Raw genomic sequence first — 22,894 nt, forward strand, 5'->3', positions numbered from 1 at the left:
CTCCCCCGCACGGGCTCGTATTGTGGACATATCTATGCGTAAAACAAAACATAATGGGTAACTCATCTTATGTTTGTAAAATTGTTTGTGGGACCAAGGCACACATGAATAGAATCATAGAATATAGAATCAGCCTGCATACATCAATATTCGATACAGATATAAAAAATACAATTGATACATTCAATCATGATTACGTTACATTAACTCATAATAAGCTTTTGACCTTTTCGTCTGCTCTATTGAATGTATCTAATGTTGTTTCCTTGGCACTGTTCACACAAGCTATGGAGAGCTCTAGTGAAAGGACGTCAAGGAAGTTTTGTAGCTATTGAGTTATGCTGAGCTTATGTGGAGGTTTCCATCTGGTTGCCAACATTAATTTTGCCGCAGTCAGTCCAGGCAACCATACTCATTTCTGGTGTTCTGTGAGAGTCAGTGAAGAGTCATCATTCAATAATAATATATTGGGGAGATGGCAGCACCAACTATGCTCGACACAGACCTGGCAACCTGTGACCAAAAGGTCTTCACACTGGGGCAGTCCCACAACATATGCATATAGGTTCCAATATTTATTTGAGAACACAACAGACAGTTTGGAATAGGAGCAAGTTTAAATTGGGACTGTTTCCGTGGAGTCAAATACAATCTGCGAATGAATTTGTAGTGTATTAGTGGACTATTCTAATTTCAGGAGGACATTGGGATATTGTTCCAGACTCTTTTCCAATCTGTATTTTGTTTGTAGTCTTTAAGATATGTATTCCATACCGTAACTATTCCCATTAGTTTACAGAGGGCTTCTAGTAGTATAGATTGGATACAAAACATCCCCTTGTATTCTGGCTACCTATCAACTCAGTGAGTGGGTGGAGTGGGAGTGGTTGACTCCATAAGTCCCATGGAGCTTTTTGGTCTTAATTGGCCAGTGAAATATTGGAACCTACCATATGACGTGACACAGCCCCAGTGGGAAGACCTTTTGGTCACAGGTTGCCAGGTGTGTTGGTGCTGCCATTCCCCATCTCCCCAATATATAATTGTTGAATGATGACTCTTCACTGAGTCTTCACTGACTTAGATACGTTCTTATGAACTACAAATATGTGGACCATAAATAATGTGTTACCTAAAACCTTTCTGTCCTACATCAGAAGCACATTGTGGAGGAGCTGGAGCGTGAACTACAAGAATCCATGAGCCAGTCACTCAAGACGCCTGACAGCTTGCTCGTCCCAGGTAAAGGGAAGAGACCATTGTGGTATATAACAACTGAATCAGAGAGGTGCGGGGGGCTGCCTTAATCAACATCCATCTTCGGCACTCAGGGAACAGTGGGTTAACTGCCTTGCTCAGGGGCAGAATGACAGATTTTTACCTTGTCAGCTCGGGGATTCGATCCAGCAGCCTTTCAGTTACAGGCCCAATGCTCTAACCACTAGGCAACCTGCCACCCCATATTGGCCACAGTCCATAGCTGTGGCCAATATACCACAGCTACGGACTGTATCCAGGCACTCCAAATTGCATTGTGCATAAGAACACGGATATATTGCCCAATATTCCACACCTCCTTGGGCATTATTGATTAATTGTTCAGTCAGCCAACCAAACTCTAACAATTCAAGACCATTGACTTCAATAGTCAACAAAGCGGATTAATTTGAACTTCTTCTTAAATCAGTAAATGCAGACACTGGGAAAAATATCCCAGATGAATCTCTTTTCATACAAGACTATCAACTGTTGAGAAATGACAGGTCCAGAGAGGGGATGAGAGGAGGGGGCAGGTCCTTCAGAAAGTATTCAGACCCCTTGACTTTTTCCACATTTTGTTACGTTACAGCCTTCTAAAATTGATTAAATACATGTTTGTCCTCCGCAATATACTGTACACACAATACACCATAATGCTGAAGCGAAAACAGGTTTTTAGAAATTGCTGCAAATGTATAAAAAAAAAATATATATGAAATACCTTATTTACATAAGTATTCAGATCCTTTGCTATGAGACTCGAAATTGAGCTCAGGTGCATCCTGTTTCCATTGATCATCCTTGAGATGTTTCTACAACTTGATGGTAGTCCACCTGTGGTAAATTAAATTGATTGGACATGATTTTAAAAAGGCACACACCTGTCTATATAAGGTCCCACAGTTGACAGTGCATGTCAGAGCAAAAACCAAGCCATGAGGTCGAAGGAATTGTCCATAGAGCGCCGATACGGGATTGTGTCGAGGCACAGATCTGGGGAAGGGTAACAAAACATTTCTGCAGCATTGAAGGTCCCCAAGAACACAGTGGCCTCCATCAGTCTTAAATGGAAGAAGTTTAGAACCACCAAGACTATTCCTAGAGTTGACCGCCCGGCCAAACTGAGCAATCGGGGGAGAAGGGCCTTGGTCAGGGAGGTGACCAAGAACCCGATGGTCACTCTGACAGAGTTCCAGAGTTCCTCTGTGGAGATGGGAAAACCTTCCAGAATGACAACCATCTCTGCAGCACTCCACCAATCAGGCCTTTATGGTAGAGTGGCCAGACGGAATCCACTCCTCAGTAAAAGGCACATGACAGCCCGCTTCGAGTTTGCTAAAAGGCACCTAAAGACTCTCAGACCATGAGAAACAAGATTCTCTGGTCTGATGAAACCAAGATGGAACTCTTTGGCCTGAATGCCAAGTGTCACGTCTGGAGGAAACCTGGCACCATACCTATAGTGAAGCATGGTGGTGGCAGCATCATGCTGCGGGATGTTTTTCAGCGTCAGGGACTGGGAGACAAGCAAGGATCGAGGGAAAGATGAACGGAGTAAAGTACAGAGAGATCCTTGATAAAAACCTGCTCCAGAGCGCTCAGGACCTCAGAATGGGGTGAAGGTTCACCTTTCAACAGGGCAACAACCCAAAGCACACAGCCAAGACAACGCAGGAGTGGCTTTGGGACAAGTCTCTGAATGTCCTTGAGTGGCCCAGCCAAAGGCCGGACTTGAACCCGATCTAACATCTCTAGAGAGACCTGAAAATATCTGTGCAGCAACGCTCCCCATCCAACCTGACAGAGCTTGGGAAGATCTGCAGAGAAGAATGGGAGAAACTCCCTAAATACAGGTGTGCCAAGCTTGTAGCGTCATACCCAAGAAGACTCAACGCTGTAATCGCTGCTAAAGGTGCTTCAACAAAGTACTGAGTAAAGGGTCTGAATACTAACGTAAATGTGATAAGTTTTTTATTTTTTATAATTTAACAAACATTTATAAAAACCTGCTTTTGCTTTGTCATTATGGGGTATTGTGTGTAGATTGATGAGGGAAAAAACGATTTAATCAATGTTAGAATAAGGCTGTAACGTAACAAAATGTGGAAAAAGTCAAGGGGTCTGAATACTTTTCGAAGGCACTGTATGTGAATCACAGTACGCAGACAAAGAGAAGAACTGACCTAGAGAAAGAAGAGTTTGAGTGTATGTGGCTTCAGCTTCGTCCTAAACCACTCCCCAGCTCAGTTTCAACTCTGGTAATGGGAGTACTCTAACATCCACCATGGGCAAATGTGAAAACACTTCAGCAGAACACTGGATTATCTCATAAACACCATCGATGTGATCAGAATGTCCTCTCCCCAAATGGGAATCATCCTGTGTGGAGACTTTAATTACCTTCCCATCAAGATGCTGACAAACTACCATCCAGACATGAAACAAGTAGTCAAAGACAAGACTTGAGGGGAGTCCATCCTAGATGTGATCATTATAAATCTGCCGGATCACTGCAACACCCCCACTGACTGTACTTGCTCCTCTCGGCTCTAGTGATCACAAATGCCCGCTCTTCTCCCCATACACAACATCAGGAGGGAGAAGCCATGTGCCGCGGAAAAAGGGACGTCTGGTAAACCAGAAAAAGAAAGGAGGCCTTGTACCGACTGGTCTGCCATATACTGTACAAGGTGGAGAGCATTGATGCAAAGGTGGAGACGTTATCCTGCATTCAAACTGCTCTTAATGTACGCATGCCAATTAGAAATAAGAAAAAAACAACACTGGACAAGCCGAGGATGACTGAACAAATAAAGGCTGCATCAGGAAAAGAAGACTTTCAACAGATGGAGGAAAACAATGAAATGGAGAAACTACAGAAACACCGTGCAAATGCTTATCAAGGAAGCAAAGAAAAACTACAACATTTCTTAAATCCAGGACCCAAAGAGGAAAAACAGAGGACTGGGATGAAAGAAAACATCAGGAGGGAGAATACAGGTCAAGGGAGTTGAAAACGACAATGTGGCTGATGTTTTTAATGGCTTCTTTGCTGAGGCTTGGACAAGCACCATATCTCTTGCCACCTTCCCCCTGCCCATGCCTACAAGGCAGGTTGAGCCATGCCTACAAGGCAGGTGCAGCATTGACCAGATAAAGCAAACTCTGACAAGAGTTTGTGGGCCTTATGTCATTCCAGCCTGGCTACTAAAAGAGCATGTAGAACATCTAGTCCATCATCACACACATAGTTAAAACCTCCTACTGGCAGGGGACTGTTCCTGCTGCCTGGAAGACTGACAATGTGTGTTCCATAACTAAAGTGTCAAACCCAGGTACAACAAGTGATTGGAGGCCCATCTCTCTAACTTCATGCCTTAACTTCATGCTTTATCATGAAATAACTCATGCCAACAGTCCTCTCTGAGTGCACAAATCAGTATCCCTACCTTCCACACACTCCTGGCTGACAGCTACAGACTCCAGAAAACCAACAATGGTGAGGGTGTTACTTGCTGACATCCAATGCCTTTGATGGAGTAGATCACGCAAAGCTCCTGCAACATCTGCCTGACATTGAACTGTGCCCAAGGTGAATAGCCTGGCTCCACAGCTCCACCACAGGAAGAAGGCAGAGGGCGATAGCACATTTATGCCCCTCACCCTATCTGTTTCTCCTTCACATGTCCACCTGCATACCCAGTGTCCAGAGCTGTCCCAAGCCATACCACTAATCAGTATCCAAGAGGACACTTCAATGGTCTTGGAGACAAAGCAGTTGGAAGAGTGGCCACATTCAACAACATGCTACTGAATAAGAGTCTGTGGAAATGTGGATAAATTTTTCAAGAGACCCTCCACAACCTGCACCACTCATCCTAGGGAGACAGGAAGTACCAGTGCTAACAACAACCAAGTATCTTTGTTTTCAGCTAGACTAACCTCAGTGGTGACACATATTTCGACCAATCAGTGAGGAAGGCCTAAAAACGCCTGCACATTCAACTGTTCTTGACAGAGATGGCCTACCCACTGATGATCTGGTCCCAGTATACACTACACGGGTCAGGCCTTGTTTGGAATACGGTGGAGTGCTGAATATAAACATCATGACAAAACATTTAACTGCATGTTGTGTAGAGGCAAAACTCCCAATTCCAAATTCATACTATACTACTTGTCAAACTATATACTTTCTACAGCCCAGTTTAAGCTGGTACTTATCTGGTGTTTAATTAACTAAGAAACTAGCAACCAATACTTTTGTGGTACTTACTGTACCTCAAATAATTAGGCACAATTAAATACCTGGTACCAAATGTTACATGGTGAACATTTAAGCTTATGTCAATGCTTCTTTGCAGATGTCTCTGAGGAATATGAAGAGATGAAGAAGTGCTATGAGAAACTGCACAGCAGCACCAATGCAGCAACAACAACTGCCTGATCAAGAAAAGCCTGTCTAAGACCACAGTCAAGCTGGGATTTGCAGGCTAATTAGATAATCATAATAAGTTTTTGTCTCAATATATTTTCGCTTCTATATCATAACCTATTTGATATGCACCACAAAACTAACCAAGCAGTACTACCGTATGCCTGTATTTTACCTTTATTTAACTAGGCAAGTCAGTTAAGAACAAATTCTTATTTTCAATGATGGCATAGGAACAGTGGGTTAACTGTCTGTTCAGGGGCAGAACGATAGATTTGTACCTTGTCAGCTCGGGGATTTGAACTTGCAACCTTTCGGTTACTAGTCCAACGCTCTAACCACTAGGCTACCCTGCCACCCTATGTTTAATATTAGTATTGTAAAGGTTATGGGTAGGAGTTACTGGGCTCCCGAGTGGCGCAGCGGTCTAAGGCACTGCATCTCAGTGCAAAAGGTGGTTTGAATCCTGGCCGTGATTGGGAGTCCCATAGGGCGGCACACAATTGGCCCAGCGTCATCCGGGTTGGCCGGGGTAGGCCATCATTGTAAATAAGAATTTATTCTTAATGACTTGCCTAGTTAAATAAAAGGTTAAAAATATATATATCCTGGATAATGATAAACGTTTGGATCAGCATGTTATTAATCTTGTATTTTTGCTATACTCCATGTTAAGATATGTACTTTTGTCACTTAGAATGTAAACTTTATTATAGAGCAATATTTCTCTAACTAATATTTCTCTAACTTTGTACTGGAAAGCCCATCGTTCTCATGCCTGAGGAATCACTTACCAGTCACCTGTCAGCAACAAAGAGCTGGTCCATGAACTGAATTTGAGAAAAGTTTAACACGGTTCTACTGGAATTGTTTTGTATTTTTTTACATAAATACTGTAGCCCTTTTCCATGAATATGGATAGGTACTGTATCTTTGTGTGATTTGTAACAATGTATGACATTTATATTGTAGATGTAACTTAATAATACATGTCTTTAGTCTGTACTATATTACTGGACTCTACAACAGCATGGTGTGTTTTCTGCTGATTATTCACTTCTGCTCACTCAATGTAATCTCTATCTCAGTTTGAAATGTCATGATTTTTCCCGCAATAAAAATGACTGCCACGGAATATATTCACTTACATGAATACAACACAGACATTCAAATATCAATATTTAATATCATTGGTCATTCGGAAATAAATACATCAAGCACAGGCTGTAAACAGGAAAAAATACAAAATGTTTTGTATTCAATACACAAATTGCTAATTAAATTAATCAAAGCCAGTCAATAACAACATCAGAAATCTGTCACTGCTACAAAAGGCCATGTATGGTGGTGTAGGGCTGTTTAAGCAGATACATAGTTACGCCAGTTATTAACATACAAATCCCCTTAGCAACTGACTCAGGGTCAGTATCCAACTCTTTCACAGAATGACACATTAATGACACCTTAGTGTATGCTGTATCCCACCCAGGATTGCCCTAGGTGGGACACATCAGCCCCTAGGTAGGATACATCAGCCCCTAGGTGGGATACATCAGCCCCTAGGTGAGATACATCAGCCCCTAGGTGAGATACATCAGCCCCTAGGTGGGACACATCAGCCCCTAGGTGGGACACATCAGCCCCTAGGTAGGATACATCAGCCCCTAGGTGGGATACATCAGCCCCTAGGTGGGACACATCAGCCCCTAGGTGGGACACATCAGCCCCTAGGTGGGACACATCAGCCCCTAGGTGGGATACATCAGCCCCTAGGTGGGACACATCAGCCCCTAGGTGGGATACATCAGCCCCTAGGTGGGATACATAAGCCCCTAGGTGGGGAAAGAAGACTTGCCTGGCTAATGCGTTTGTACGTACCACATGCTCTCCTCTCACTGTGTACCACCTGGGCCTGTGCATCAGCCAGGCTACAAGAAGACTGCTTTGAGATAAGGATGTTATAGCTACTGCACACTGGTGAGTTACTTTGGTTATCATCGTTAATGTTTTCTCTGTCAATCCTCTCATATACACTGGCAGCTTTCAGATATTCCAGATATCTCAGTCATGTTTGTTTGTGAAAGGCAGCTACATTTCTGTATGGGATATTCTAAATACTCTCCAGAGACATAGGTTTGTCTGTCAACTACAGCTCAAACATGCCAGGTAAACAGACCATCTGAAACCAAAGCATGTTTCTCTTGGTACAGTGTAAAAAAAGACAATAGTACATTCAACTGTACATTTTCTTTCATTTGGCTGTGACGTTTTGCAGCAAAACACATTGATATTTTAAAATTGCACATCACACACAAACCAATTTGAAATGTTCCAGACTTCACACAGACCATGTATTAAGGTGCTGAAGAGAGCGCTTTAACTCAAAAACTATATTAAGAAATAAATACTGTATGTTTAAAATACCTTTTTTTTACATGGCAACTATCTGTGACTACCAGCAGAGGGTGATGGCTACTATAGCAAGGGTTAAAGCTAGGTAATCACACAATGATCTCTATCGCTGAGGTGTGTCTGTGTCTGGAAAAGCCGCCGGTGTGTTTAACATTTCACAAACCTCTCGTCTTACGTTAGATAGCGCCACGACTATGTTGACGACTATGTTGAGGTTATCCAGGCTGCATCACATCCGGCCGTGATTGGGAGTCCCAAAGGGTGGCGCACAATTGGCCCAGTGTCGTCCGGGTTTGGCCGGGGTAGGCCGTCATTGTAAATAAGAATTTGTTCTTAACTGACTTGCCTAGTTAAATAAAGGTTCAATTTAAAAAGAAATAAACAATGAGAGGAGGAATGACGCCACCTGTCAGAAGACAATCCATACCTCTAACCTCTAATGGAATCTACTTCCTTTACTTTTGTCATGCTTCTTTATGAGTCCGTGTCCCTACTACATATCCACTACAGAAGGCCTCTAGCTACAAAGTCTTTGTAAGTTAAGCAGCAAATATAGCTATCTAGCAGCATTAATGCATTAATTATCTTGGCACAAGAGTGCACAGCAGCATTCAAACCTAAGGAATACATGAACTGTTCATAAGTTTGTAATAGTAGAAAAATCAGTGTAAGTATAGTAACAATCCATTTGGTAGGGTGTGCCCTGGGCAGAGAGCACTGGACTGAACCATCAGAGGGAGGTTAGAGGGAGGTTAGAGGGACTAGTAGCATTGGTGGTGGTGGTCGAACCATAGTGGAACATGGGGATGATAGAAGGCCCAGAGGTCAAGGGTCAGGTAGTGAGGGGTCATAGAGGGACTGAGGGAGGAACCAGTTAACCCAGGGAGTTCTGCTTTTTCAGGCTGTCTGAGCGCTTCACTCTGTCCTCAGGGGTATTTCTGGACCAGCTCCTGACAGACAGACTTAGATTGACAGACAGAGAGGGGGGAGAGATGGGGTGATTTTTATTCATTATAAATTATAGTTGTATTATTTATTTTGTATGCGTTAAGGAATTAAAGAAGAAGGGCAGAGAAATAAAGAGAGGGGGAGAAGTAGAGAAATGTTGGAGACTGTATTCACCCCTGTCGGTTTAGCTGACCTGGGACTGAGGCGTTCTGACCCTGACTTGGCTTCAGGATCCTGAGGGGGAGAGAGAGTGATGAGGTGAGAAATACAGAAAGGGTACATAGATAGTGTACCACTGACCTGTGCTGACACCTAGAACACTTTCCCCTATCTGGAGGATAAATATTTCATATGTACAGCTTTTTTTTAAGTATAGAAAGAAAGTAAGAGATGTGAAGTATAGGAGACAGTCAGAGATGTGAATTATAGGAGACAGTTAAAGATGTGAAGTATAGGAGACAGTAAGAGATGTGAAGTATAGGAGACAGTAAGAGATGATGTGAATTATAGGAGACAGTCAAAAGATGTGAATTATAGGAGACAGTAAGAGATGTGAATTATAGGAGACAGTCAGAGATGTGAAGTATAGGAGACAGTCAAATATGTGAAGTATTGGAGACAGTCAAATATGTGAAGTATTGGAGACAGTAAGATATGTGAAGTATAGGAGACAGTCAGAGATGTGAAATATAGGAGACAGTCAGAGATGTGAATTATAGGAGACAGTTAAAGATGTGAAGTATAGGAGACAGTAAGAGATGTGAAGTATAGGAGACAGTAAGAGATGATGTGAATTATAGGAGACAGTCAAAAGATGTGAATTATAGGAGACAGTAAGAGATGTGAATTATAGGAGACAGTCAAAAGATGTGAAGTACAGGAGACAGTAAGAGATGTGAATTATAGGAGACAGTCAGAGATGTGAATTATAGGAGACAGTCAGAGATGTGAAGTATTGGAGACAGTCAGAGATGTGAAGTATTGGAGACAGTCAAATATGTGAAGTATTGGAGACAGTCAGAGATGTGAAGTATAGGAGACAGTCAAATATGTGAAGTATTGGAGACAGTCAAATATGTGAAGTATTGGAGACAGTCAAATATGTGAAGTATTGGAGACAGTAAGATATGTGAAGTATAGGAGACAGTCAGAGATGTGAAGTATAGGAGACAGTCAGAGATGTGAATTATAGGAGCAGTTAAAGATGTGAAGTATAGGAGACAGTAAGAGATGTGAATTATAGGAGACAGTCAAATATGTGAAGTATTGGAGACAGTCAAATATGTGAAGTATTGGAGACAGTAAGATATGTGAAGTATAGGAGACAGTCAGAGATGTGAAGTATAGGAGACAGTCAGAGATGTGAATTATAGGAGACAGTTAAAGATGTGAAGTATAGGAGACAGTAAGAGATGATGTGAATTATAGGAGACAGTCAAAAGATGTGAATTATAGGAGACAGTAAGAGATGTGAATTATAGGAGACAGTCAAAAGATGTGAAGTATAGGAGACAGTAAGAGATGTGAATTATAGGAGACAGTCAGAGATGTGAATTATAGGAGACAGTCAGAGATGTGAAGTATTGGAGACAGTCAAATATGTGAAGTATTGGAGACAGTCAAATATGTGAAGTATTGGAGACAGTCAGATATGTGAAGTATAGGACACAGTCAGAGATGTGAAGTATAGGAGACAGTCAGAGATGTGAAGTATAAGAGACAGTCAGAGATGTGAAGTATAGGAGACAGTAAGAGATGTGAAGTATAGGAGACAGTCAGAGATGTGAATTATAGGAGACAGTCAGAGATGTGAAGTATTGGAGACAGTCAAATATGTGAAGTATTGGAGACAGTCAAATATGTGAAGTATTGGAGACAGTCAAATATGTGAAGTATTGGAGACAGTCAAATATGTGAAGTACTGGAGACAGTAAGATATGTGAAGTATAGGAGACAGTCAGAGATGTGAAGTATAGGAGACAGTCAGAGATGTGAAGTATAGGAGACAGTAAGAGATGTGAAGTATAGGAGACAGCCAGAGATGTGAAGTATAGGAGACAGCCAGAGATGTGAAGTATAGGAGACAGTCAGAGATGTGAAGTATAGGAGACAGTAAGAGATGTGAAATATAGGAGACAGTCAGAGATGTGAAATATAGGAGACAGTCAGAGATGTGAAGTATAGGATACAGCCAGAGATGTGAAGTATAGGAGACAGTAAGAGATGTGAAATATAGGAGACAGTCAGAGATGTGAAATATAGGAGACAGTCAGAGATGTGAAGTATAGGAGACAGTCAAAAGATGTGAAGTACAGGAGACAGTAAGAGATGTGAATTATAGGAGACAGTCAGAGATGTGAATTATAGGAGACAGTCAGAGATGTGAAGTATTGGAGACAGTCAGAGATGTGAAGTATTGGAGACAGTCAAATATGTGAAGTATTGGAGACAGTCAGAGATGTGAAGTATAGGAGACAGTCAAATATGTGAAGTATTGGAGACAGTCAAATATGTGAAGTATTGGAGACAGTCAAATATGTGAAGTATTGGAGACAGTAAGATATGTGAAGTATAGGAGACAGTCAGAGATGTGAAGTATAGGAGACAGTCAGAGATGTGAATTATAGGAGCAGTTAAAGATGTGAAGTATAGGAGACAGTAAGAGATGTGAATTATAGGAGACAGTCAAATATGTGAAGTATTGGAGACAGTCAAATATGTGAAGTATTGGAGATTGTAAGATATGTGAAGTATAGGAGACAGTCAGAGATGTGAAGTATAGGAGACAGTCAGAGATGTGAATTATAGGAGACAGTTAAAGATGTGAAGTATAGGAGACAGTAAGAGATGTGAAGTATAGGAGACAGTAAGAGATGATGTGAATTATAGGAGACAGTCAAAAGATGTGAATTATAGGAGACAGTAAGAGATGTGAATTATAGGAGACAGTCAAAAGATGTGAAGTACAGGAGACAGTAAGAGATGTGAATTATAGGAGACAGTCAGAGATGTGAATTATAGGAGACAGTCAGAGATGTGAAGTATTGGAGACAGTCAGAGATGTGAAGTATTGGAGACAGTCAAATATGTGAAGTATTGGAGACAGTCAAATATGTGAAGTATTGGAGACAGTCAAATATGTGAAGTATTGGAGACAGTAAGATATGTGAAGTATAGGAGACAGTCAGAGATGTGAAGTATAGGAGACAGTCAGAGATGTGAATTATAGGAGCAGTTAAAGATGTGAAGTATAGGAGACAGTAAGAGATGTGAATTATAGGAGACAGTCAAATATGTGAAGTATTGGAGACAGTCAAATATGTGAAGTATTGGAGACAGTAAGATATGTGAAGTATAGGAGACAGTCAGAGATGTGAAGTATAGGAGACAGTCAGAGATGTGAATTATAGGAGACAGTTAAAGATGTGAAGTATAGGAGACAGTAAGAGATTATGTGAATTATAGGAGACAGTCAAAAGATGTGAATTATAGGAGACAGTAAGAGATGTGAATTATAGGAGACAGTCAAAAGATGTGAAGTATAGGAGACAGTAAGAGATGTGAATTATAGGAGACAGTCAGAGATGTGAATTATAGGAGACAGTCAGAGATGTGAAGTATTGGAGACAGTCAAATATGTGAAGTATTGGAGACAGTCAAATATGTGAAGTATTGGAGACAGTCAGATATGTGAAGTATAGGACACAGTCAGAGATGTGAAGTATAGGAGACAGTCAGAGATGTGAAGTATAAGAGACAGTCAGAGATGTGAAGTATAGGAGACAGTAAGAGATGTGAAGTATAGGAGACAGTCAGAGATGTGAATTATAGGAGACAGTCAGAGATGTGAAGTATTGGAGACAGTCAAATATGTGAAGTATTGGAGACAGTCAAATATGTGAAGTATTGGAGACAGTCAAATATGTGAAGTATTGGAGACAGTCAAATATGTGAAGTACTGGAGACAGTAAGATATGTGAAGTATAGGAGACAGTCAGAGATGTGAAGTATAGGAGACAGTCAGAGATGTGAAGTATAGGAGACAGTAAGAGATGTGAAGTATAGGAGACAGCCAGAGATGTGAAGTATAGGAGACAGCCAGAGATGTGAAGTATAGGAGACAGTCAGAGATGTGAAGTATAGGAGACAGTAAGAGATGTGAAATATAGGAGACAGTCAGAGATGTGAAATATAGGAGACAGTCAGAGATGTGAAGTATAGGATACAGCCAGAGATGTGAAGTATAGGAGACAGTAAGAGATGTGAAATATAGGAGACAGTCAGAGATGTGAAATATAGGAGACAGTCAGAGATGTGAAGTATAGGAGACAGTCAAAAGATGTGAAGTACAGGAGACAGTAAGAGATGTGAATTATAGGAGACAGTCAGAGATGTGAATTATAGGAGACAGTCAGAGATGTGAAGTATTGGAGACAGTCAGAGATGTGAAGTATTGGAGACAGTCAAATATGTGAAGTATTGGAGACAGTCAGAGATGTGAAGTATAGGAGACAGTCAAATATGTGAAGTATTGGAGACAGTCAAATATGTGAAGTATTGGAGACAGTCAAATATGTGAAGTATTGGAGACAGTAAGATATGTGAAGTATAGGAGACAGTCAGAGATGTGAAGTATAGGAGACAGTCAGAGATGTGAATTATAGGAGCAGTTAAAGATGTGAAGTATAGGAGACAGTAAGAGATGTGAATTATAGGAGACAGTCAAATATGTGAAGTATTGGAGACAGTCAAATATGTGAAGTATTGGAGATTGTAAGATATGTGAAGTATAGGAGACAGTCAGAGATGTGAAGTATAGGAGACAGTCAGAGATGTGAATTATAGGAGACAGTTAAAGATGTGAAGTATAGGAGACAGTAAGAGATGTGAAGTATAGGAGACAGTAAGAGATGATGTGAATTATAGGAGACAGTCAAAAGATGTGAATTATAGGAGACAGTAAGAGATGTGAATTATAGGAGACAGTCAAAAGATGTGAAGTACAGGAGACAGTAAGAGATGTGAATTATAGGAGACAGTCAGAGATGTGAATTATAGGAGACAGTCAGAGATGTGAAGTATTGGAGACAGTCAGAGATGTGAAGTATTGGAGACAGTCAAATATGTGAAGTATTGGAGACAGTCAGAGATGTGAAGTATAGGAGACAGTCAAATATGTGAAGTATTGGAGACAGTCAAATATGTGAAGTATTGGAGACAGTCAAATATGTGAAGTATTGGAGACAGTAAGATATGTGAAGTATAGGAGACAGTCAGAGATGTGAAGTATAGGAGACAGTCAGAGATGTGAATTATAGGAGCAGTTAAAGATGTGAAGTATAGGAGACAGTAAGAGATGTGAATTATAGGAGACAGTCAAATATGTGAAGTATTGGAGACAGTCAAATATGTGAAGTATTGGAGACAGTAAGATATGTGAAGTATAGGAGACAGTCAGAGATGTGAAGTATAGGAGACAGTCAGAGATGTGAATTATAGGAGACAGTTAAAGATGTGAAGTATAGGAGACAGTAAGAGATGATGTGAATTATAGGAGACAGTCAAAAGATGTGAATTATAGGAGACAGTAAGAGATGTGAATTATAGGAGACAGTCAAAAGATGTGAAGTATAGGAGACAGTAAGAGATGTGAATTATAGGAGACAGTCAGAGATGTGAATTATAGGAGACAGTCAGAGATGTGAAGTATTGGAGACAGTCAAATATGTGAAGTATTGGAGACAGTCAAATATGTGAAGTATTGGAGACAGTCAGATATGTGAAGTATAGGACACAGTCAGAGATGTGAAGTATAGGAGACAGTCAGAGATGTGAAGTATAAGAGACAGTCAGAGATGTGAAGTATAGGAGACAGTAAGAGATGTGAAGTATAGGAGACAGTCAGAGATGTGAATTATAGGAGACAGTCAGAGATGTGAAGTATTGGAGACAGTCAAATATGTGAAGTATTGGAGACAGTCAAATATGTGAAGTATTGGAGACAGTCAAATATGTGAAGTATTGGAGACAGTCAAATATGTGAAGTACTGGAGACAGTAAGATATGTGAAGTATAGGAGACAGTCAGAGATGTGAAGTATAGGAGACAGTCAGAGATGTGAAGTATAGGAGACAGTAAGAGATGTGAAGTATAGGAGACAGCCAGAGATGTGAAGTATAGGAGACAGCCAGAGATGTGAAGTATAGGAGACAGTCAGAGATGTGAAGTATAGGAGACAGTAAGAGATGTGAAATATAGGAGACAGTCAGAGATGTGAAATATAGGAGACAGTCAGAGATGTGAAGTATAGGATACAGCCAGAGATGTGAAGTATAGGAGACAGTAAGAGATGTGAAATATAGGAGACAGTCAGAGATGTGAAATATAGGAGACAGTCAGAGATGTGAAGTATAGGAGACAGTCAAAAGATGTGAAGTACAGGAGACAGTAAGAGATGTGAATTATAGGAGACAGTCAGAGATGTGAATTATAGGAGACAGTCAGAGATGTGAAGTATTGGAGACAGTCAGAGATGTGAAGTATTGGAGACAGTCAAATATGTGAAGTATTGGAGACAGTCAGAGATGTGAAGTATAGGAGACAGTCAAATATGTGAAGTATTGGAGACAGTCAAATATGTGAAGTATTGGAGACAGTCAAATATGTGAAGTATTGGAGACAGTAAGATATGTGAAGTATAGGAGACAGTCAGAGATGTGAAGTATAGGAGACAGTCAGAGATGTGAATTATAGGAGCAGTTAAAGATGTGAAGTATAGGAGACAGTAAGAGATGTGAATTATAGGAGACAGTCAAATATGTGAAGTATTGGAGACAGTCAAATATGTGAAGTATTGGAGATTGTAAGATATGTGAAGTATAGGAGACAGTCAGAGATGTGAAGTATAGGAGACAGTCAGAGATGTGAATTATAGGAGACAGTTAAAGATGTGAAGTATAGGAGACAGTAAGAGATGTGAAGTATAGGAGACAGTAAGAGATGATGTGAATTATAGGAGACAGTCAAAAGATGTGAATTATAGGAGACAGTAAGAGATGTGAATTATAGGAGACAGTCAAAAGATGTGAAGTACAGGAGACAGTAAGAGATGTGAATTATAGGAGACAGTCAGAGATGTGAATTATAGGAGACAGTCAGAGATGTGAAGTATTGGAGACAGTCAGAGATGTGAAGTATTGGAGACAGTCAAATATGTGAAGTATTGGAGACAGTCAGAGATGTGAAGTATAGGAGACAGTCAAATATGTGAAGTATTGGAGACAGTCAAATATGTGAAGTATTGGAGACAGTCAAATATGTGAAGTATTGGAGACAGTAAGATATGTGAAGTATAGGAGACAGTCAGAGATGTGAAGTATAGGAGACAGTCAGAGATGTGAATTATAGGAGCAGTTAAAGATGTGAAGTATAGGAGACAGTAAGAGATGTGAATTATAGGAGACAGTCAAATATGTGAAGTATTGGAGACAGTCAAATATGTGAAGTATTGGAGACAGTAAGATATGTGAAGTATAGGAGACAGTCAGAGATGTGAAGTATAGGAGACAGTCAGAGATGTGAATTATAGGAGACAGTTAAAGATGTGAAGTATAGGAGACAGTAAGAGATGATGTGAATTATAGGAGACAGTCAAAAGATGTGAATTATAGGAGACAGTAAGAGATGTGAATTATAGGAGACAGTCAAAAGATGTGAAGTATAGGAGACAGTAAGAGATGTGAATTATAGGAGACAGTCAGAGATGTGAATTATAGGAGACAGTCAGAGATGTGAAGTATTGGAGACAGTCAAATATGTGAAGTATTGGAGACAGTCAAATATGTGAAGTATTGGAGACAGTCAGATATGTGAAGTATAGGACACAGTCAGAGATGTGAAGTATAGGAGACAGTCAGAGATGTGAAGTATAAGAGACAGTCAGAGATGTGAAGTATAGGAGACAGTAAGAGATGTGAATTATAGGAGACAGTCAGAGATGTGAATTATAGGAGACAGTCAGAGATGTGAATTATAGGAGACAGTCAGAGATGTGAAGTATTGGAGACAGTCAAATATGTGAAGTATTGGAGACAGTCAAATATGTGAAGTATTGGAGACAGTCAAATATGTGAAGTACTGGAGACAGTAAGATATGTGAAGTATAGGAGACAGTCAGAGATGTGAAGTATAGGAGACAGTCAGAGATGTGAAGTATAGGAGACAGTAAGAGATGTGAAGTATAGGAGACAGCCAGAGATGTGAAGTATAGGAGACAGCCAGAGATGTGAAGTATAGGAGACAGTCAGAGATGTGAAGTATAGGAGACAGTAAGAGATGTGAAATATAGGAGACAGTCAGAGATGTGAAATATAGGAGACAGTCAGAGATGTGAAGTATAGGATACAGCCAGAGATGTGAAGTATAGGAGACAGTAAGAGATGTGAAATATAGGAGACAGTCAGAGATGTGAAATATAGGAGACAGTCAGAGATGTGAAGTATAGGAGACAGTCAAAAGATGTGAAGTACAGGAGACAGTAAGAGATGTGAATTATAGGAGACAGTCAGAGATGTGAATTATAGGAGACAGTCAGAGATGTGAAGTATTGGAGACAGTCAGAGATGTGAAGTATTGGAGACAGTCAAATATGTGAAGTATTGGAGACAGTCAGAGATGTGAAGTATAGGAGACAGTCAAATATGTGAAGTATTGGAGACAGTCAAATATGTGAAGTATTGGAGACAGTCAAATATGTGAAGTATTGGAGACAGTAAGATATGTGAAGTATAGGAGACAGTCAGAGATGTGAAGTATAGGAGACAGTCAGAGATGTGAATTATAGGAGCAGTTAAAGATGTGAAGTATAGGAGACAGTAAGAGATGTGAATTATAGGAGACAGTCAAATATGTGAAGTATTGGAGACAGTCAAATATGTGAAGTATTGGAGATTGTAAGATATGTGAAGTATAGGAGACAGTCAGAGATGTGAAGTATAGGAGACAGTCAGAGATGTGAATTATAGGAGACAGTTAACGATGTGAAGTATAGGAGACAGTAAGAGATGTGAAGTATAGGAGACAGTAAGAGATGATGTGAATTATAGGAGACAGTCAAAAGATGTGAATTATAGTAGACAGTAAGAGATGTGAATTATAGGAGACAGTCAAAAGATGTGAAGTATAGGAGACAGTAAGAGATGTGAATTATAGGAGACAGTCAGAGATGTGAATTATAGGAGACAGTCAGAGATGTGAAGTATTGGAGACAGTCAAATATGTGAAGTATTGGAGACAGTCAAATATGTGAAGTATTGGAGACAGTCAGATATGTGAAGTATAGGACACAGTCAGAGATGTGAATTATAGGAGACAGTCAGAGATGTGAATTATAGGAGACAGTCAGAGATGTGAAGTATTGGAGACAGTCAAATATGTGAAGTATTGGAGACAGTCAAATATGTGAAGTATTGGAGACAGTCAAATATGTGAAGTATTGGAGACAGTAAGATATGTGAAGTATAGGAGACAGTCAGAGATGTGAAGTATAGGAGACAGTCAGAGATGTGAAGTATAGGAGACAGTAAGAGATGTGAAGTATAGGAGACAGCCAGAGATGTGAAGTATAGGAGACAGCCAGAGATGTGAAGTATAGGAGACAGCCAGAGATGTGAAGTATAGGAGACAGTCAGAGATGTGAAGTATAGGAGACAGTAAGAGATGTGAAATATAGGAGACAGTCAGAGATGTGAAATATAGGAGACAGTCAGAGATGTGAAGTATAGGATACAGCCAGAGATGTGAAGTATAGGAGACAGTAAGAGATGTGAAATATAGGAGACAGTCAGAGATGTGAAATATAGGAGACAGTCAGAGATGTGAAGTATAGGAGACAGTAAGAGATGATGTGAAGTATAGGAGACAGTCAGAGATGTGAAGTATAGGAGACAGTCAAAATGTGAAGTATAGGAGACAGTAAGAGATGATGTGAATTATAGGAGACAGTAAGAGATGATGTGAATTATAGGAGACAGTAAGAGATGATGTGAATTATAGGAGACAGTAAGAGATGATGTGAATTATAGGAGACAGTAAGAGATGATGTGAATTATAGGAGAAAGTAAGAGATGATGTGAATTATAGGAGAAAGTAAGAGACGATGTGAATTATAGGAGACAGTAAGAGACGATGTGAATTATAGGAGACAGTAAGAGATGATGTGAATTATAGGAGACAGTAAGAGATGTGAAGTATAAGAGACAGTCAGAGATGTGAAGTATAGGAGACAGTAAGATATGTGAAGTATAGGAGACAGTGAGAGATGTGAAGTATATGAGACAGTAAGATATGTGAAGTATAGGAGACAGTCAGAGATGTGAAATATAGGAGACAGTCAGAGATGTGAAGTATAGGAGACAGTAAGAGATGTGAAGGATAGAAGACAGTCAGAGATGTGAAGTATAGGAGACAGTAAGAGATGATGTGAATTATAGGAGACAGTAAGAGATGATGTGAATTATAGGAGACAGTAAGAGATGATGTGAATTATAGGAGACAGTAAGAGATGATGTGAATTATAGGAGACAGTAAGAGATGATGTGAATTATAGGAGACAGTAAGAGATGATGTGAATTATAGGAGAAAGTAAGAGATGATGTGAATTATAGGAGACAGTAAGAGATGTGAAGTATAAGAGACAGTCAGAGATGTGAAGTATAGGAGACAGTCAAAAGATGTGAAGTACAGGAGACAGTAAGAGATGTGAATTATAGGAGACAGTCAGAGATGTGAAGTATAGGAGACAGTAAGATATGTGAAATATAGGAGACAGTCAGAGATGTGAAGTATAGGAGACAGTAAGAGATGTGAAGTATAGGAGACAGTAAGAGATGTGAAGTATAGGAGACAGTCAGACATGAAGTATAGGAGACAGTCAGAGACACGTATGTGCAGTCAGTAGGGGGCAGCACTGTTCTCTACTGTACCTGTTAGTGGGAGGGCTCTTCGGCTTCTTCTGTACTTTCCTGGCTTGTCCTGGAGACTCACCCACCCTGAGAGAACAGAACGATACACATCAGAATAACTATGCTTTTATCTCAATAATGTCAGCCAAATAAATATATTTGTGATATTTTATCATAGTCTGATCTCCTGGTACAAATTCAGATAAGGCATCTGGTTTGATTACAAATCCATCATCTAACCCGTCCCACCTCTTCTTCCTGTCCAGTGACCTCTGTGTGGCAGCAGACAGCACTCTGTCATTAGGACTCCTGGCTTTCTCCTATCGAGAGAGAGAGAGAGAGAGAGAGAGAGAGAGAGAGAGAGAGAGAGAGAGAGACAGAGGAGAGGACACACACACACTCACACACACACACACAGCAGATTGTCAGATACAGTTACACATCAGAATCATGAACAGTATGTTTTAAGCCAGGGTCAGTATGTTTTAAGCCAGGGTCAGTATGTTTTAAGCCAGGGTCAGTATGTTTTAAGCCAGGGTCAGTATGTTTTAAGCCAGGGTCAGTATGTTTTAAGCCAGGGTCAGTATGTTTTAAACCAGGGTCAGTATGTTTTAAGCCAGGGTCAGTATGTTTTAAGCCAGGGTCAGTATGTTTTAAACCAGGGTCAGTATGTTTTAAGCCAGGGTCAGTATGTTTTAAGCCAGGGTCAGTATGTTTTAAGCCAGGGTCAGTATGTTTTAAGCCAGGGTCAGTATGTTTTAAGCCAGGGTCAGTATGTTTTAAGCCAGGGTCAGTATGTTTTAAGCCAGGGTCAGTATGTTTTAAGCCAGGGTCAGTATGTTTTATGCCAGGGTCAGTATGTATTAGGCCAGGGTCAGTATGTATTAGGCCAGGGTCAGTATGTATTAGGCCAGGGTCAGTAAGTATTAGGCCAGGGTCAGACAGAGATTGTGTGACAGATGAATCAAGGTTTTTCCATGGAGCTCATATATTGACGGACAACAGAGAGGAAGGAGCGTCTTTTACGTATGTTTTTGAACATCAAAAGTTTAACTAATCTCTAGTTTTGATAGATGAAATCGGACGTTTTCATTTGAAGATTTTCTTTCCAAAACGCTATACATCCATTTTGAGAAATGTTCATTGTTTAAAGAAATTATGAAAGAGATTGGTGTGTTTTTTCACTATCTAATCATGGCATTCAATGACAGACATGTATTTGTTTGAAATCTCACTTGATGGTTTCATTTCAGAGACAAATAATAATGTTTTTTTTTTAAACACAATTTGGGGCAGCAGGTAGCCTAGTGGTTAGAGACAGGTAGCCTAGTGGTTAGAGACAGGTAGCCTAGTGGTTAGAGACAGGTAGCCTAGTGGTTAGAGACAGGTAGCCTAGTGGTTAGAGACAGGTAGCCTAGTGGTTAGAGACAGGTAGCCTAGTGGTTAGAGACAGGTAGCCTAGTGGTTAGAGACAGGTAGCCTAGTGGTTAGAGACAGGTAGCCTAGTGGTTAGAGACAGGTAGCCTAGTGGTTAGAGACAGGTAGCCTAGTGGTTAGAGTGTTGGACTAGTAACCCAAAGGTTACTAGATCAAATCCCCGAGCTGACAAGGTAAAATCTGTCATTCTGCCCCTGAACAAGGCAGTTAACCCACTGTTCCTAGGCCGTCATTGTAAATAAGAATTTGTTCTTAACTGACTTGCCTAGTTAAATAAAAAAATATCTGCCTCACTCTCAGGTTTTACACAAACAAATATATATATATTTTATAAAGAACTGTACAAGTGATACATTTGTGACATCCATATTTAAAAACATTTATGAATCAATATCAATATGAGATCTGTATGTGAAACATTAACATTTTATTCATTTAGCACATGCTCTTATCCAGAGTGAATTACAGTTAGTGCCTTCATCTTAAAATAGCTAGTCACAGTCAAATATACACTATACGGACATTGCATTCCAGTTAAACAATGGATATATAGTGTTTTGCAAAAAACTAATTTTAATACACACAATCTATGAATTAAAAATCATGAAGGTAGCTAAAAGTACTAATTTCTGGCGAAAAAACACAATATAGCGTTTTGGAAATAAACTCTTCCTTTGTCTCTGCCAGGCTGCAGCCTTAGGATCTAGGCTCTGCTTTAAAAAGTGAAATAATGTTTAGTCACTTTTTCTGAGGGAGTTTACACTTGTTTTTGTGATTTTTTACTGTGAGAGTGACAAAGTTTAAGTCCTTCTGTTATGATTGGCCTATTTGTGTGACTGACAGTTAAAAGTCCCACCCAGTGTGTTGTGGTTGGTCTAAGTCTGTGATTGAAAGGTGAAACGTCCAGTCAGGTTACCATTTCTCGCAGCTTCTTCTCTGTGCGGACCTCTCTGTCCAGCTGCAGCAGAGCCAGCCTCTCCTCCAGGGGCATCTCAAAGAAGATGTCATGGACGTCATATCGAGCCGCACGCAACTGAGGGGACACACACACAATATAATCAATACTCGTACTCATCCGGTTCGACCGACCGACCGTGTGTGTGTGTGTGTGTGTGTGTGTGTGTGTGTGTGTGTGTGTGTGTGTGTGTGTGTGTGTGTGTGTGTGTGTGTGTGTGTCTCTCTGAGTGTTACCTGTGCCCTGACTCTCTCCTGCAGAGACAGGTCCTGTGCTGATATGGAACCTCTCTTCTGTGGAGCTTCAGTCTGGAACGAGCGGATGAACTCTTGTGTGTCCTAAAACCACACACACACACAGACTTAAAAATGATACCATTTAAATGATTAATTATTAAAGGTGATCGTCTTTAAATCAGACTGTTTCAGTTCCATTATGATTCAGTTGCTATTCCCCTACATACCTACACTATATAGTAGTATATAC

General features: G+C 40.3%; 2 protein-coding genes across 7 annotated transcripts in view; one reads left to right on the top strand and one right to left on the bottom strand.

Annotated features, from left to right (window-relative positions):
• Positions 1 to 6,830, top strand: part of LOC139572282 (nuclear GTPase SLIP-GC-like) — a 29,547-nt gene extending 22,717 nt beyond the window's left edge. For all 4 annotated transcript variants that reach the window (XM_071394942.1, XM_071394937.1, XM_071394949.1 and 1 more), the window contains 2 exons: positions 1,158 to 1,242; positions 5,625 to 6,830. In XM_071394942.1, the coding sequence (XP_071251043.1) occupies positions 1,158 to 1,242; positions 5,625 to 5,707 (168 nt within the window). In that variant the 3' untranslated portion in view covers positions 5,708 to 6,830. The remainder of the gene's footprint in view (positions 1 to 1,157; positions 1,243 to 5,624) is intronic.
• Positions 6,831 to 6,857: 27 nt separating this feature from the next.
• The window catches only part of LOC139572266 (centriolar coiled-coil protein of 110 kDa-like), a 28,900-nt gene continuing 12,863 nt past the window's right edge, over positions 6,858 to 22,894 (bottom strand). For 2 of the 3 annotated variants that reach the window (XM_071394913.1, XM_071394922.1), the window contains 6 exons: positions 22,645 to 22,746; positions 22,370 to 22,486; positions 20,266 to 20,336; positions 20,038 to 20,103; positions 9,230 to 9,289; positions 6,858 to 9,069 (listed from right to left, as the gene is read on the bottom strand). In XM_071394913.1, the coding sequence (XP_071251014.1) occupies positions 8,982 to 9,069; positions 9,230 to 9,289; positions 20,038 to 20,103; positions 20,266 to 20,336; positions 22,370 to 22,486; positions 22,645 to 22,746 (504 nt within the window). In that variant the 3' untranslated portion in view covers positions 6,858 to 8,981. The remainder of the gene's footprint in view (positions 9,070 to 9,229; positions 9,290 to 20,037; positions 20,104 to 20,265; positions 20,337 to 22,369; positions 22,487 to 22,644; positions 22,747 to 22,894) is intronic. The other variant, XM_071394931.1, reaches the window with a different exon arrangement.

Source organism: Salvelinus alpinus, chromosome 1 (genome assembly GCF_045679555.1).
Source record: "Salvelinus alpinus chromosome 1, SLU_Salpinus.1, whole genome shotgun sequence".
NCBI lineage: Eukaryota > Metazoa > Chordata > Actinopteri > Salmoniformes > Salmonidae > Salvelinus > Salvelinus alpinus.